General features: G+C 36.2%; 1 protein-coding gene across 1 annotated transcript in view; it reads left to right on the forward strand.

The window, feature by feature from the left end:
* Nucleotides 1-18,535, forward strand: part of EYS (eyes shut homolog) — an 852,398-nt gene that overhangs the window by 505,225 nt on the left and 328,638 nt on the right. The window contains exons 31-32 of the mRNA XM_032683211.1: nucleotides 1,819-1,943; nucleotides 8,344-8,596. Of these exons, the coding sequence (XP_032539102.1) occupies nucleotides 1,819-1,943; nucleotides 8,344-8,596 (378 nt within the window). The remainder of the gene's footprint in view (nucleotides 1-1,818; nucleotides 1,944-8,343; nucleotides 8,597-18,535) is intronic.

Consider the following 18,535-nt stretch of genomic DNA (forward strand, 5'->3'; position numbering starts at 1 on the left):
ACCAATGAGTGAAAAATTTCTGGACTTTGCCATACAGAAGGTCAAATTCATGATAATAAAGACCCATTCTGGATCTTCTCAGCATATGGAGAAAATTCCACATGGATTAAACTGTATGTCCTCTCACTCTACCTGGTACTGCATATGGTCATATACCCCTTCACCAATACAGATGACTTAAAAATTTAAAAGATATATTTTTTAGTCATTACAGTGCCTCATACAGAATACATTGCCAATTTCAATTTTTTTCTCCTTTTTAAAGCTTATTAAAGTAATACTTTAAATATATTTGTATATAGGCATTCAAAAATTGCTTGCTAGCCAAGAACTGTCACTGCTGTCTCTATGTAACTCTACATGAAAATGTTTGGTATGTAAGTAGGAGAAGCTTCTCTGGGGTTTGGAACTCACTCCTGAAGCTAACATGTTTTAAACACCTTCCAACTCGAACATGAGCTGCCTTTCCTTTATATTCCGTTTAATAATAACATTTATTAGTAGGGGTGAAAGATCTCTAGATTATTTCTCCACGAGGAAAAGACACAGTGAAGGAACCACATGCATTAAGAAGATGCATAATTTTTATGTATCTTGCTTCTTTTAATTAATATGGTATTTGCAAATGTTATTTGAGTCTCTGAAACAGCTGAGAAGGTGAGAAGGTTACAGCTCAGAAAAGGAGTGAATTTGGAGAGGCCGGGGAACCTTTGGGAGGAATAGCTTTTTGGAAAGTTGCACAACTGAAGAAAGAGATTGAAGAAAAATTATCATCTGGAGATAGAAAGTAGAAATAGTTATTAAAAAATCTATTTGCAGGCTACTACTTTTCCCATATTATAGGTCTCGGATTTCTCTTCTAAGCTTCACCTATAGAAATATGGGGTTGGGATTGAGGATTTTTTGATCTGTAAAGGCAACTATGGGAAAGAACTTTCCACAAGATAGATAGTCTGATATACTCTGCAACAGATTCCCTGTTGCAATTTAACAAAATGGAACAGGGATGGTACCAAGACAAAAATAGGAACAAGGCAGATGATTACAGCTTCCTGAAAACCTCCAGAGAACAAAGTAAAGCATGTGGTGACAGCATGTCATACCAGGAAAGGGAATTGATTTAGCTCTGACAAATGCATTCTGTAATGGATCATGAATTTTGTCAGCTATTGTACCATAGAATAATAGATGCATATTCAGGATCTGTGGCTGCAGCTTCAGGCTGTTCAGGTGAGGAAGCAGCATGGAGAGATGTAAACTCTATTCTAACAGCGTCTCAGGGAGCTCAAATGGACACCAGCAGCCGTTGGAACTAATAGCAGGTGCATGGATGAAGTCTTTAGCTGGGCAGGTAGGTAGATCCATTTGATGCCTGCTCGGAAGCAAAGGCTGAACAGGGGCAACTAGATTTGTATTAGCTGAGGACTGCTAGGGGGGTAATGAGTCTGTTGGGTTTTCTTTGTTTGTTAGTTCGTTTAGAAACAGGAAAATTTAATTGGAGAAAAAAAATAAATCTGTACTGGGAGTATCGTGGCAGAAAGTCTGTGTTCTTCAATAACTAGCCATATTTTACAGAATTTTGGATTTGTGTTTACGTAGCAAATTTACTACTTCCAGTTTGGCATAGCTTCCACAGAGCAAGTTCAAGGCAGGCTCAAATTACATGATCTAAACCACAGCTTCCGGATGAGTATTTGGCCTCTCATTTATGGGGTGTACTTAGTGGTAAAGGAGATCTTAATAAGAAATGCATATTAATAAAATGGCCAGTAATCTGACTAATGGGGTTTGGTTTTCTTTTTTTTTTTTTTCTGACAGGATGGGAAGGCCTCCATTGTGAGTTGGATGTTGATGAGTGCATATCCAACCCCTGCATACATGGTATCTGTGTTCAGAAGGAAGCTAGCTTTGGTTATTCCTGTTTTTGCAAGCCAGGATTTGTGGTGAGATGCTGAAATTTTTTTTATTCTTTCCTTAACCTGATTATTCATTGTTGCACAGAAAATAATGTAATCACTTTCTCTTTAACCTCACTCAGATAAAACTCAACCCTTCTGAGTATTTTGGTTGTTGTTTATTTTATTTGTTTTACTACAGAAGCTCTGATGTTCTGGAGAAGTAGTTACCCAATATCAACAAAAAGTGGAAAAATGTGATATGTAATGTCTTTGTTAGTCACCCATGTTAATATTTTAAACACTTATTAATTTTTAATACCGAACAATATTTTTATCTCGTATAGCAATTAATGTTTTTACATATTGAGGTAACTCACACTTGACAGGTATTTTGAAAACAAGTTCCCTGAAACTAAATCAAAAAATTCCTTTGAATGCTTGACCTTGTGTGGCTTAGTTCTATGTTTTTCTATAGTACTTTGAGAGTGGCTAAATGCCAGCACTGTATTTAACTAAAGTTGAAATTTCCATACTACCACCATTTTTCTTATGACAGTTCTTTCTGTACTTGAAGGCACGCAATTGGTTCCTACAATTAGAACTTGTGTTTTGCCTCGTCACAGTTCAAGCTTAATTTAATAATACTATTTAATAGTTTGAGATAAGTAGCAAGAAGAGAAAGGAGTACATGATTTTTAATTTTTTTTCTTACTTCAGAAATTCTTATCTCTACAACTCCAAGCTTGAAATGTTTATTTGAATATCTTTTCTTTATAAATTATGGCAGTGATGCTTGGTTTATTATCTATGCACCACGTATGTGGTGTATTTACATCTGTAAAATAGAAGGAACAGAATATTGCAAGTAAGATTCATATTTACTTTCAGAGTGACTCTGCAACAAAGTCAAAAAAGAAAATTAGTAACTTTTCAGATGCCAACAAGTTTCAAGGCTTCTTTCTACAGTAGAAGATTCTTGTTTACTGTCAGAGAGGGGAAAAAATTACTGATGCAATGAAGTGGAAAAGTTTTTTTAAAAAGTAAAAAATACTTCTGCCTTCAGCTCTTTTCAGGTGTCGTATTAATCTCTGCCCCATGTCCATTGTCTCAAGGAAATCCCCAGTACATACTAGCGCGTGTCAAGGAGGACAAGGGTCATGCAGGCTGCTCCACAGGAAAAGACAGGACAGGAGCCAGGGATAGCAGCGAGATAGGCAGGGACAATGATCTTGTAGGAAAGGGTTGAAGTCTCCCAGAACCCAAACACTGACAGCAAAACAAGACCAGTGACAAAATGTAATTTGAGACGTCCAGACAAATTCATGATCACGAAGCAGGTCTAATGTTAAGCCAGGAAGTCACAGAAGCAAGGTAAGATAAGGATCAGCAAAGTACTGGGCTTACTTTAGTGAACTTTAGTTTCACTGTAAGATCAGTGAAGGACCAAGGGCAAGGACCTGAGTTTAACGCAGCTTCTGAGCTCAGATATGAAGGGCCCTGATGAGAAATCTCACACGTTTCTCACAGCTTAGCTGTTTTCACTGCAGGCTGATCCAAAGTTACACAGCTGCACCAAATCAGACCTTGAGCGCAGGGAACCAGTGAAGGAAGAGGTTTTAGAGATGGATTGCAGAAAATACTGAGGCTGATTAAGGTCTTTGCAATGATATGTGCAGTTCTAAAATACCAGAAGACACTTGTGGTAATGCTTTTGTCACAGGACATTTCTAAGACTTTCTTCACACACCCCTCTTAAACATTCAGAGTGGAACTTCCAATACTAAACAAACTTCATACCCAGTGGCTCATCATCAGCAAGAAATGAATGGGCTGTCTTTGTGTGGTATAAACACGGCACCAAATAATGTAAACCTTTATAGGTAATGAAACCACCATATGTTCAGGAAGTTTACATTTGCTTGCAGAATAAGAGATTAGGCATTCCCCAAGTCTGCATCCACATCAACCACAATCCAAAATGTGGAGAAAGGATTCAATGTAACCTTCATTAATCTCAATATCATGATAAATTTCAGAGGACTAAATATGTCTGAACCCAGAAGAGGGAAAGCACCCCTATATTTTTTTTTTGTTTGAGCTAGGACTCACTTCCAGTGTTAATGTAAATGAGAAAAAGTAGAATACCCCCTTATTCTAGAGTTAGAGACTATCAGTTTCTCTACTTGCCCATAATGAAAATCATAATTCTGGGACCAGTAAGTTCTTTATATAAGGTATCCCTGTAGAATTGACACAGAAAGGATTTTGTGGAGGCAGAGATTTTCTCTAAATAAAGTAGATTTTACACAAATTCCTCTGGAGAATTACAGAGGGAAGATAAAGGTCAATTTGAATATGGCAGTGGATTCATATCTCTCTTGAACTGCGGAATTCAGAACTGGATCCACTATTCCAGATGTAGCCTCAGCCGTACTGAGTAGATGTGAGGGATAAACTCCATCAGCCAGGGGAGAATGATTTTCCTATTGCAGCCCAGGATTTTGTCAGTCTTTGCTATAAGTGCATATTGCTGCCTCGTGCAGTTTGTCATCCACCAAGACCCCTCTGTGCTTCTCTCTAAACCCATTTTCTAGTGTGTCAGCCCTGAGCATGTACTGATGCAAGGAATTATTCCACCCCAGGTGCAAGACTTTACATTTCTCTTTACTGAGTTTTCTGATGTTCCTGTTGGCACACTTCTTCAGCCTCTTGAGGTCAGTATAAATGTCAGCAAACTCATTTGGTATTTCAACAGTTCCTCCTAGTTTTGTAACACATGAAAACTTGCTGAGGGTGCACTCTGTCCTGTCTTCCAGTACTGAAGACTTTAAGTAGTGCAGACCCTAGTATGAAATCTTGGGATACACCATTAATTACTGGCATCCAGCATGACTTCCTGCTGCTGATCACGAAACACAGCCCTTTGAGCGTGGCAGTTCAGTGTTTTCAGTCTCTCTCACTGTCCACTCATCCACGGTTTGTCAGCTTGTCTATGAGGAAGTTAGGACAGATAGTGTTGAAAGCCTCAGTAAAGTCAAGATAGACAACATTCACTGCTTTCCTCTCATCCACTAAGCCATTCATCTCTTCATATAGGGTTATCGGCTCAGTAAGGCACTTTCCCCTTCATAGCTGCATGTGAAATATTCCTGATCACCCTCTTGTCCTTCCCATACCTAAAAATGCTTTCCAGGTGTCACTGACTTTCTTCTCAGGAACTGAAGTAAGGCTGACTGGCCTTTGGTTCCCTGGATCTACCTTGCTTTTCTTGAGCACAGGACTGACACGTCCTTTGTTCAAGCCACCAGGAATTTTTCCCTGTTTCAGTGACTCTTTGCCCACAATTTTGTACAGTCTGTATTTTACCATAAAGGCTTGGTAGGTTAAAAATGGATTTTAATAATCTGACTAAATTTACTGACAAGCTATCCTGAGAAGAAAAAGACTATCTTATAAGAATGAATACTATTTTTGTAGGCTGCTTCTTACAGAGTACAATGGGTGCCATTGATACTTCCCACAGACCATAGCAACTGCTCTCTTTTTGTCTTCGAAAGCAGATTGGAATTCAAAACAATGTCAAGTGATGATGAAGGATATATCATTGGAGGGACACGGTCTTTTTATGTGGAAAACAGTCAGACCTCAAGTTAAAATAATCTAATTTTTTTTCTTTAAATATTCATACTTATCCTAAATAAACCACTGTAATTGAGAAGATCAGTTACACATTTTTTTTAGTATTTTTGTCTCACAAAAAGGCTTCTAAATGCCAAATAAAAACATCAGAGAGGAAGCTTAAAATCTGTTTATAGAAACTATTTTTTTAACTGGTGCAAAATTTATTGGTAAAAGTCAGTGTTGCATGACACTGTAGAGACCAAATTACAAATAAGTTCAAGGATGGAGTCCAGAAGGATGATAGATTCACTGTTAGTCAAATTACTCTTCTAAATATTATCTTGGCTTAGGGAGTCTTTGATTTACTTATTGCCAGAAGTTAGAATGGTGTATTTGTTGAGTTATCAGATATAAACTCTACTTGTTTTCTTACCCAAGAATATATTAATAGCTCACTGATGTGAGGCTAGATAGATATTTGAGCCATGGGGGCAGCTTTTCTATTAATACATAGCTTGAGCATTTAGTGTACAGTATGTTGCAGAACAAGCCCTTACAGAAGGAAGAGTAGTAAACCTGTGAAGTAGCTGGAATTTAAGATGTATCATCTTTTGCTTTTATTCCATTATTCATTGTTCCATCTTCAGTTCCTCAAATTCCAGTATGCTTCGGGAAGGCCATAGTAGAGAAAAAAACATGGTGGGAAACTGCCCAGAAAAAATTTTAACATGCCTGTCTTCAATGTGAAAGATAAGAAGTTACATTCTAAATATTTCAAGAGATATATTTGTTAAGCTCTGATGGGATTAGGCCCCTAACTATGAGTAAGTGTGGAGTAGAAACAATGAAAGTCCCAGAGAAATAAGTGTTCAAGGAACTCCAGCTACAGTGTGTTAGATAAATCTTCTGTAGTCTTCTGTAGTCTATGTCTGTACTGCTACTTGAAGTATGGATCATATAGTATGGATCATGAAATCTCTCATTGATTTTGAGAAGAAAAGCATAGTCAGTGGTATTTGACATAGATGTTTACTTTTTAAGTGAAAACATCTATAGATATATAACTACTTTTAAATACAAATCTGCACAAGCTAAATGATTTTATCTGCCTGCATGGAAATTGTTAAAGCATTTACAGGCACTTTCAATGCTATCAAATTTATCTATGACTATTTAATATACCCTTCATGCACAGTGGAGGTTATCCACATCTGCTTTGTTTCTATGAATCATAAAATCATAATAAAATGCTCTTCACCATTAACTGTAGTAGTCATAAAAATGTACTAATCTGTCACAAGGAAAGTAAGAATGAAACATAAGTTTTATAGGATTAAGAGTAAGAGTTTGCTCAAATTGATCTTTTGTTCTATGTGTGGAATTAGAAGAGAGAAAGGAAGAAATGTGTGGAAATTGACATATAAATTGGCCTGCTGTTCCTTTCTGCTTCGGAATACCGATCCAGTGAGTGATTTGTAAGGTGCCCTGAATATACCAGATAACCCATCTACTTGCCAAAACAAATTAAGAACTTGATTGAAACAAGCATGGATGTATCTAAATCATCCAAACCCCCTCAATTTATCCTCCTCTATTTTAAACAACAAATGATTTAAACTACTGGTATAAAAAGTAATTGCAGATTTTATGTCTGCATTTCTGCCTGTCTCTCACTTGCTCCTCCTATTGTTTTTTAATATTATAAATGAATTTAATAGAGTTGACAGAGATCTCAGAAAATGTAAATTGTCTCAAGTTCTGTGTAAATAATTAGTCAACTAGACAAGCAAGACTAAACATCTTGTGTGATGGAAAGTGTGTAATGAGTACACGCCTCTTGAGCTCTAGAGAAGGCTTGGATCTTTTTACATGTGCCTCAGTTGCAGGAGAAGATTCAGCTGGAAATTATGTCATGATGATATGTTGTCAGAACGTCTTTCAGGGATGGCAGTGTGTGTATTTTGAATAGCTATCCAGATACGCAGGATCCTTCCGGGACAGCTTTTAGCTCTATCTCTTCACATAGCCTATTAGTTCATTGCAACAGAAGTGAAAATAAAATGAATTCAGGCCTGACTTCAGCATATATTTATTTCACACTTCAAGAATACATTTAATTAATATAATTATTGCGGCAAAAGAAATACATTATTTCTTGCCTTTTTTTCAGACCACTGAATACGAACATTTTTAGTTTATTACTAGGAAGGATATTTCAGGCTTCCCATGAATTGTTAGTCTTGATAAAAAAATAGAAAATGAATACCTGGTCCAATTTGAGACTGCCACTACATTTTTCCTTTTCTAAGCATTATCTCTGAGCATAATGCATTAGCAAGGTGCTGTATGAGGATTTGGTAACAGCAGACAACAAAAAAAGAGCTACAATGTACAAAAATGAAAGAATATTAGTTTGTAAATCAGAGCAAACCATAGGTTTTTAAACAACTAAGTCCATTGTACAAAGTTTTCTTTAACTACATGCTAACTTGATTATTTTAACCAAATTTTTTTATTACTGGTGACATTGTCCTTGATACTTGGTAATTACAAATCTGTGGGGAAATTATTTTTATTGATAATTTGTAATAGTGAATCAGAGTCAAAATAAAACTCTGTTAAAATTCAAAATATACAATTACATTATTAAATTAATTAAGGAATATTTTCCACATTATGAGATATCCTTTCAAAAGTGTAAAGAGCTTAATACAAGGAAACAACATTTTAGAATCAAAAGAAAGAAATAATTTTAAATGACATGACTATGAAATGCAAATTGCTTTCAAAAATTGTTTGTTTTTTTTTTTAAACTCTCTTTCAGGGACGAAGCTGTGAGCTTAATTATAATGATTGTCTTATACAGTCCTGCTCCACTGGATTTACTTGTGTTGATGGAATAAACAATATCACCTGTTTACCTACTATGCCCCAAAGCAAGAAAACTGTCACTGAAGTGGCCAGAGTGTTTCCTTCTGAAATTTTAGACAATGACCTTCCATCAGCCCTGGCTGTGTCCATGGAACTTTGGTCTAAACACGTTTCTCCTGATTTTCATACAGGAGAGTTGTCCGAAGGTAAGTAAAAAGAGCTTCTGAGCAATGCATATATAAAACTTCTTTCCTTGTTAATGCTTTTAAAATAGTAAGAACACTGGAAATGTATTAATTTTCTTCTTAGAAATGATTTTTTCTACTTCCTGTACTGCCTTCTATTTTTTTTCATTTGTTCCATCATCAGTTCTTAATTGCATTTATACATAATTATAAAATTTTCTCTCAAAAGAATTTTTCCCAGCGTCTTATGCATCCAGTAAGGAAAATTGCACTTTCTCTTAGCTCGGTTTTTAGTTTGCTTTGCTATAGTGTACTATTTCATATGTCTCATATTGTGTTCAGTACTATTTGATCCTAATGCCAATCTTCTCTTCTTCCTTGGCTAGTCAGCAGCAGAAAGATAATTTACCAGGCTCCATGGGGACTTTAGTTCTTCTTTTCTAGTTCACATGTTTTCTGAGTGCTTGACTGAGTGTGCTTTTTCTGTGCATCGAGATGTTTTTTCACTAAAAACATCTGGGACAAACCTCTCATCTTCTCTGTCATTATAATTGCTTGTAGTGATATTTCTGGGAAGCCAAAAAATTGCGTATCCTGTTATTTTGGAAACATTTGCAGAAAAATCAGCAGTAATAGAAGCAAAACATTTTATTATGAAGATTGTGCCTTCAGTGTGACCTGTTCATTTTACTGAAGATGGCATTATAAAGATAGCATGTGTATAAGACATCCTTTCAGTTTCCAATTTTTTTGTTTATACACTCTATAAAAGTGATTTCTTGTATAAAAAATTAAGCCAAAAGTACTCTTTGGTTTTTGTATGGGGTTTTTTTCTGGCTTTTGTTGTTTTTTTCTTTTTTTAAATTGGGTAAATGAGCTTTAGTGAATGTGTGATTTTGGTACAGAATATACCTAAACTTTTGTTGCATTCTTAATAGGTAATATTCCTTCTTATGTAAGTAACGACACTGAGTGAAATGCAGTTAGCAAATACAGTTAAATCTGTATACCTTCCAAAATATGCTGAGGTTGTCAATGGATAACATTCGTAATTCATTAATTTCATATTGTTTCATAGTTGCAGTTTTATTTAAAAATGTTAATACTTCTGTTCTGAACAGTGCTATTTGTTCTGATGCTGGCCCTCATAAAGAAAATGAATAACGAGAATTTTGCATTTACTCAACTCTAGATGTCACTAAAATTGCTTCTACACTTTTATTAATGTGATTTGCAGTGTTGGGTTTATCTTCTGTATAACGCTTTGGTATTGCTACCCATGTAATTTTCTGAAGACTTAGCCCATGGCCAAAGTTATTACATTTTTTTTCTTTTCTCTTACGTAAAAGGGTTTTTTTGTTTTGTTTGGTTTTGGTTGTCAGTTTTTTCTTCATTTTTATCCTTAAAGGTCTGAAAAAGGCAGATATTTTCAACTGTGGGATACTTCTGACCACTCCTTTGGCTAAACTAAACTATGGATTAGGAGGACTAGTTGCCACTGGAGACTCTTCAACACTGTTCAGGATAGCAACCTCAACAGGTGTTCTCTTTTCATGCTTTTTTAGTTCCACTGTTCAGGTCTCAATGAAAAAAGTCTAATATCACACCTGTACCATATGTGGCTACCAATACTTCCACAGTGCTAAGGTCAGTACATCTTCCCCAGGATAATTATGATACAATCATGTTTCTCATTCATTCTTTAATGACGTTTTCTGTTTTCACTGCACAAGTCTCATCACTGGAGCAGCACCAGACTGTTGCTTTATCTGCCACAAACACAAGTTCAGTAATTAGTAACATACCAAGGGCTGAAACAGAATTAAATAGGCAGTCACTACTCTTTTGTGAATCAGTTTAAACTGATTCTACAAGTGCAGCTTCCATTCTCTCTAGGTGGCCTTGAAAGCATCCTGTAAAATTGGCAGGTGTCCTGATTGGCATCAGAAGAGCAGTGGAGATTGTACAAAGTCCTTTAATAATTTCTCATTCCCTTCCTAGTGGATATCTGGCTATTACTACTGCATCATCCAAAGATTCACAAGCATCAAATCACAGCTTCCTCGAGTGAGTTAAGATAAATACGTGCAATATGTTCTATGATGATTAAAACTGATGAATTCTCAGACCGAGATCTGCATAGCAAACAGTCCCCATTTTATGAGATGTTTTGGATGTACTCGGCTGGTACACAATAATGGGAGCTACTGGTGTTATTTCTGGGTATTTATTTTCCTTATCCATCAAAATAACATCAGCAAAATTCATAGAACTGTCATCCTTGTGTGCCACTACAGGAAATGCACACACATATCTAATTGACTGAACTGCTTGTTCTTTCTTTTCCTTCACAAGAATCACGTACTCATCTTCCATTTTTTGATTGATATGTCAAACTATTTTGCCTTCAAAGATTGTCTTTTTATAATCATCATTTTCATCACTACGTCCTTTAAAGAGACAAATATAGACTTGACAAAATGAGTAGCTACTATTAAACAGCTGACAACAGGAAATCCAACAATTACTGGAGACAGAACTGCATGAAGCTGGTGTACTGTCTAAAATGTTCAGCTGAGTCGTGTGTCTCAAGAACTACTTTTAACCCACAAAGTAAATAGCAGTTCTGAGTTCAAAACACATGTACTAATAAATGTAGGTGAGACTCTTAAAATGTTTTTGAAAATAATCTGATCAAGTATTCTTGATATATATCTTCTTCCTACAAAAACTTCAGGTATAGACCTACTGATGGGTACCCTGAAAAGTTGCCATTTTTCCAATCTCCTAGTGATGAGATATCCTACTTGGTTTTATTGACACGAGTTCCGTCTTTACAAACAAATTTTGTAAAATTATAGTGACAGAGAATTTATCTTTACATGCATGTTATCCTATTTCAAGTTCTACCTTACAAGTGTATTAGCAATATTGTACTGAAACATATGACTGTTGTGCATGATAAAGAACTTCTTGTGAGTCTAAACACTGTCTTACCTTGACTTCACAGTACATCTGCATCAGATTCAGTTTCTGGCCTTTTTCAGCTGATGTTATGTGTTGAGTTTCTCGTTTCTATTCAGATAACTTTTTGAGGTTGCGGAGTGTCTGTCAAAGCTGCCAGGAGCTTGAAAGAGATTTATTGTAATCAGGTAGCAGCCTGTTCAATGGATATGGCACCTGCTGCTGTACCTGACACAGGTGGCTATTCTTCATGTTCTGCCACATAGGCTACTAGATCTATATAGAAGCAGGTTGGAGGCTGCTATAATGCTGACAAGGCAATCAGTAACTGAACAGTTTCACTTCACTGCAGTAATCTTTTCAGGATTTCAGGTGTAGCTTTCATCATACTTATATATAAATTCAGGAGGTATTTCTATAGTTACAGTATATAAGTACATTTATTAGCATTTTTGAATGCAAAATAGGAACAGAGAAAAATGTATTTTCAGCTACTGAGATAATATTTTTTTCTATATAGTATAATTAACTTGCCCCTTCTCATTCCAAAATGAGACAGATAATAGCTGGATTTTTTTTTAAAACTTTTGTAAAAACATTAGAACATTTTGGAAATAAATCTGGGAAATTAAAAGAACACAGAAAAGCTTACAAATTCTAGAATTAAATATTAAGGACTATTGATTGGTTTGGACTACATTTTTAAGTTGTATTTTTATAAACCAAAATGAATACCCATAAAGCAAAGGAGAGGTTTTTGACTTTTAATTACTTTTCATTTTTTGCTTGGAGGTTTGTGTTGGAAAAAAATCACTTTATATCATTGATTTAAATCATATTGGAAAAAACCAAAGTAGTCTTGACCATGAGAGATATGTATAAAGGTGCCAAAAGACAAATAAAACATTTTTCTGGATTATAGAATAATGATTTTTTTTCTGTGAATGCTTGTCTACATAGGTTTCATTCTTGGTATGCATGCACAGGTACACAGATCAAATTCTTACTACCAGAAGAATACTGTGCCTGTACTCATGAGGTCAAGTTGTCTGAGCATACCACTGTGGATTCCCAACTGATCAAGATATGACCTAAAAGGAAATATCTTATTTTCCGTGGCTGGTTTTTTTTTTTTTTTTTTTTTATTGCAGTGGAAAGAATAGATGAGGAAGAACAATGAATCCCCAAAAGTAATACTTGCCCTTGTTTTGATGCATAAGCACATATATGCCTTATTTAAAGGAGGAAATAGGACTATTAAAAAGCCAAGTGAGAAATGCTCTTGGATGAATAAGGTCCTTAATACATTGGTGTATCTGCAGTAGAAGAAATGTGTCAAGCTTCTATACTTACTAGACCTAGTGTATTACTTAAACTTGGGAAAAAAATACTGATGATCCACCATAGGTAACTTGCACTCTCTGAAAGTTGGATACAACATACTTTTCACATATTTTACTATTCTTATTCTCGTCTGACAATGAGTACATACATTACAGTGAGTTCTAAGAGAGTTCAAAATAGCAGAGACCCCTTTTCTAGAAAGACCTCTAGTCTAGAAAGGACCTATGAAAGATGGGACACATTTGGCAGAAAAATATATGCTTTGGTCCAGCCTCCAGGTATGTATTTCCACTGCCATACCATTGCTCGTGGCAAATAACATTTTGTAAATACATTTGTTCTGAGAAAAAGATTTGTTTAGAGTTATAGAAATGCTTTCATGTGACCAGAGGGAATGATCTAAGTTTTTAATCGTATGGAAATGTCTGTTAGCACTCTGCAAAATTCTGTATGCTTGTTTAATAACCCAATCCGTAATATGACCATGCTCATGTTGATGTGAATATTCTCCCTATCACAATTATAATAATGAGTTTTGAGTTTTGAAAGCTCTTCAACAAGAAGATAGTAAAAAAAAACAACAAACAAATCTTTAGAGGTAGTTTCCACAGTTATCCAAAGATTGTGAAGACATGTAACGATTGGTTCACTTGGTACTTCTGAACTAGGTTGTAATGCTACAATGTATTCTATTACCAGCTTGAAAAAATAAGCCCATTTTTAAAAATGAAGGGCTATTTGGGTAAATTTGGTCTGCACATTTACAGACCACTTCTGTAGTAGTGGCTTCCATAGGAGTAAGTCTAAGGAAAATGCTGAACAAGACAGGGAACCTAAAGACAATGGGCTCAGAAAAGGCCAAGGTGCTTGGTGCCTTTTTTGGCTTATTATTTACAGGTAAGACTGGCTTTTGGGACTCTCTGACACCAATAAAAAATTTTGGAGCAAGGAAGGCTTGTCCTTGATGAGGATGAGGTGAGGGAACATTTAATAAAATTGGGGATACATGTGCCTTTTGGACCTGAAACAATGGCACTCCCACAAATACTGAGGGTGCTGGCTGTAGTCATTGTGATGGTTTCCTGGTAGTCTTTGAAAGCTCGTGGTGATCAGGAGAAGTTTCTGGTGACTAAAAGGAAGCATATGCTACTCCTGTATCCAGACTCACTTCAATTCCTGGAGAGGAAGGAAGAGCAAGGAGATGATTGGGAATAGATCACATGGGGCTATGAAGGGGAAATAGTGCTATCCTAGTTTTGGTTGGGATACAGTTAATTTTTGGTTTGGAAGCTGGTACAGTGCTGTGTTTTGAATTTTGTATGAGAATAATGTAGATAACACATCGATGTTTTAGTTATTGCTAAGTTCTTTTTCTTTTCTTTCTTTTTTTTTTTTTTAATTATTTTTACACTGTTAGGGCAGTCAAACATTGGAACGTTGCCCAGAGAGATTGCAGAGCTTCCATCCTTGGAGACATTCAGAAATGAACTGAAAAATGCCCTGAGCACGCTGTTGTAGCTGACCCTACTGTAGAGCACATGTGGTTAATCAGATGAACTCCAGAAGTCCATTCCAACCTCAGTTATTCTGTGATTCTGTGATACCCTGTAATTGTCAGGAGAGAAATGCTTTTCAGACATTGTTTATAAAGACTTCTGTGCAAGTATCTAGTTAGTCACCAAGAGTGGGATTAATCTTACTTGTAGATATCCATTAGTCTGTGTAAGTTATACCACTCTGTAGTAAGTGAAGAGAAATGGTATCATCTGCTTTAGACATCTATTCTAGGATGGGATGTAAATTTTTTCTCCTTTCCTCAATATATACTATTCTTCCTCTTTGTACTTTTGGTTTTGGCAAAGGAATTGAATATTGTGTCAACTTTTCTGTTCATGTAATGTATGTGGATGATGGAACTCACAAAGGCATTTGAAAGACCAAACCAGTATAACCAGATATTGGTGTTAACAGCACATCTCAGAGAAACTGAAGCTAGTATACAGCAGCTAACTGAATTTACTTCTATTACTTACGGAGAAAAAAATTAATTAAACAAATACTTCACTGAAGTGGATTTTCGTCCCTCTGTTGAGTCACATACTTCCACTACCTAAAATGTCTTCAATATTTCATTATTTCCTTTAAGACTGCCTATCACATGAAGAAGGTTCTGAAAATATTATTAATAATACTCAAATTGGCACATGCTGCAGAGCTCTTAATATGCAGTATCATTTTGTTTAAGATTTTGCTCTGCAAAATTGCAAATTTTGTTAAGATGCTGTTAGTTAAACACTCTTAGCAGAAAGCAAGATTCAGAGTTTTGGTTTTGACACTGTTTGCCTTCATAATGCAATGTTTTTTCAACTTTCTCCTTTATCAAATTATATTTAATTATAGGAAAGCATATACCAGGGTTTCTGAAGAACGTTGAGATTACATGACACTTTTTGCCTTCTAATTCTGCTTTATCATATTGAACTGTGTATGTTGTATTCACTAGATTTGTCATCACTCTCATGATTCCTTTAAACTTTGTCTTTTATCAGTTCTGCCAGACATATTATTATTCATCCCATTTTAGTTTCCCTGTTCTCAGTAGCTCTAATCACATGCTGTTTTTAAACACATCTTGTTATATCTGCTACATCAAGGAGGGAAACACTTTTAGCATAGTGAAGTTACTGGCTATGTAGGTTAACATGGAATTTCATGCAAAATGAATGCTTTGAACCCTGCTCTGTTATTTGCAATATATTTGTAACTTCTAGAAGCTTGAACCTGGTAACTTTCCAGACCTCTTTCACAAGCAGTCATTCTCTCTAGAGCTCTGGTAAAGAAGACGTAGAAGTGTTAATGCCATCCTGGCCTGCTTCTGCTTTTACTTAAGTGCAACCTGTTGCCCTGCAGGCAAAAGCATTTTGATAGTCTGTAACTTTTAGGTACATTTCTTACTCTGACTGCTTTGTGCTCAGACTTCTAAGCAAGCCAGATATAGGTAAATCTATGGGAATTCTAGTAAATATGTGTCATAACAAGGAAAAGATTGAAAAAAATTAAAAGTAACCTTTCCTTTAAAAACTATACATAATTTTATATTTTCTAAGTTTCTATACCAAAATGAATGTATTCATGGGAAATGGTTAGTGATCTGCTACCCCATACAAGTCTGTGGGACCAGAGAGAATCCACCAAGGGTACTGAAGGATGTGCTCACCAAGCAACTTTCTGTCATTTAGAATCATAGTCATAGAATCATAGAATAGTTTGGGTTGGAGGAAACCTTAAAGATCATCTAGTTCCAGCCCTACTGCTTTGGGAAGAGATGCCACTCACTAAATCAGGTTACTCAGGGCTGCATCCAACTTACCCTTGAACACTTCCAGGGATGGGAAATCCACAGCTTTTCTGGACAACCTGTTGCAGTGCTTCACCCTCTGAGTAGCAAATTTCTTTCTAATATCTAGTCTAAACCTGCCTTCTTTCAATTCAAAACTATTGCCTCTTGTCCTACCAGTAAAAAAACGTCCCTCTCCCTCAATTTTACAAGCCTCCTTCAGATACTGGAAGGCCACAATGAGGAGCCTTTTCTTCTCCAGGCTGAACAATTCAAGCTCTCTCAGCCTGTCTTTGTAGAAGAGGTGTTTCAGCCCTCTGATCATTTTTGTGGCCTCCTCTGGATCTACTGCAGCAGTTCTACATATTTCTTGTGTTAAGGACCCTGGACCTGGATACAGCACTCAAAGTGGGGTCTCACAGAGTAGAGGGGGAAAATCACCTCACTCGACCTGCTGGCCACTCTTTGGTGCAACCTAGAACACAGTTGGCCTTCTGGGCTGTGAGTGTACACTGCTGGCTCATGTCCAGCTTTTTATCCATGAGAACCTCCAAGTCATTCTCTGCCCGTCTGCTCTCTGTCAGTTCTTCTCCCAGTCTGTACTCATGTCTGGGATTGCCTCAACCCAGGTGCAGCACCCTGCCCTTGGGCTTGTTGAACTTCATGAGGTTCCCATGGACCCACTTCTAAAGTTTGACCAGGTCCCTGTATGTCATCTGCAAGCTTGCTGGGAGTGCACTCAATCTCACTGTCAATATCATTGACGAGGATTCTGGAGAGTACTCTTCCCTGGTGGTGGGGGACACCACTTGTGACTGCTTTCCACATGGACATTGAACCATTGATCAAAACTCTCTGGCTGCATCCATTTGGACAATTCCTTATCCACTAAGAAGTCCATCCACCAAATCCATGTCTCTCCATTTTGGAGATAAGGATGTCATGTGGGACTGTATCAAGGGCCTTACAAAATTCTAGATAGATGACACCTGTCATTCTTCCCCTGTTGACCATTGCAATCACTCCATCATAGAATAATTTAATGTTCCTGACATTCCTTCACATTTCCATTTATTTTATTATGCACTATTAGTCAAATGAAATTGAGAGCAATTAAGCCAGTCTGTTAAAATTAGGTCACCTCATTTTAATTTCAGAAATATTTAACCTTGATTTTTCACTTTTTTTTGCCTATGTTATCAGCAGACATAAAAAACATAAAAATATAAAGCTCAAAAAATATAACTGAATCATAATGACTTCAGGTAATATTTTTACTAACCATTTTAAAAACTGCTATGAGAAACTAATTCATTGTATTTTGTAATATCTGGCTGTAGAATATACTGACTAGTTTCTTTCCATAGAAATTGACAAGGAGACTTTTCAAAGAGATTGCATACAAGGATATATCTATAATGAAAACCTTTTTTCTGATGATTGTGATTTGCAGTACTAAATAATGCTTTGTATAAATGGCAAAATAAATTATTTAGTCGCAAAAATATATATACTTATTATATATATATGTGTATACCCCTCTGAGATATATATGTATATACTTATGATATATATATGATAATTATCCCAGCACAAGAAGGACATCCCAGCACAGGAAAGACATCAGCCTATTAGAGCAAGTCCAGAGGTGGACCATGTAGATGATTAGAGGAATGAAGCATCCCTCCTCTGAGGAATGGCTGAGAGAATTGGGATTTTTCAGCCTGGAAAAGAGAAGGCTTCAGGATGACCTAATTGCAGCTTTCCAGTACCCGAAGGGAGCCTAAAAGAAAGGAGAGAGAATATTGACAAGACCATGTAGGGAATAAATTCAAACTGAAAGAGCGTTGATTTAGATCAGTATTAAGAAAAAATTCTTTACTGTGGGGGAAATGAGACACTGGAACAGGTTGCCCAGAGAAGTTGTGAATGCCCCATCCCTGGAAGTGTTCAAGGCCGGGTTGGATGGAACTCTGAGCAACCTGGTTTAGTGAAAGGTGCACCTGCCCATGGCAGGGAGTTGGAACTAGATCATCTTTAAGGTTTCTTTGAACTCAAACCATTCTATGATTCCAAGATATTTGCCAAACATATAATGAGATTAAGCTTTTAAAAATAATGTTACTGTTTTAGGTAGGATGTCGTTGTTCTAAGAAAAAACGTGTTATAGATACTCACCTGTAGTAAGTTAAAATTCCCTTTTGAGTCAAAAACTTTATTCTGCCTTCTAACCATCAAAAGTGTTTCAGTAATATTTAAACATTTTCTAGACTTGGCAATGTCCATGTGTGCAGAAGTTCATTTTACTTGATATT

Source organism: Chiroxiphia lanceolata, chromosome 3, assembly GCF_009829145.1.
Source record: "Chiroxiphia lanceolata isolate bChiLan1 chromosome 3, bChiLan1.pri, whole genome shotgun sequence".
Classification (NCBI taxonomy): domain Eukaryota; kingdom Metazoa; phylum Chordata; class Aves; order Passeriformes; family Pipridae; genus Chiroxiphia; species Chiroxiphia lanceolata.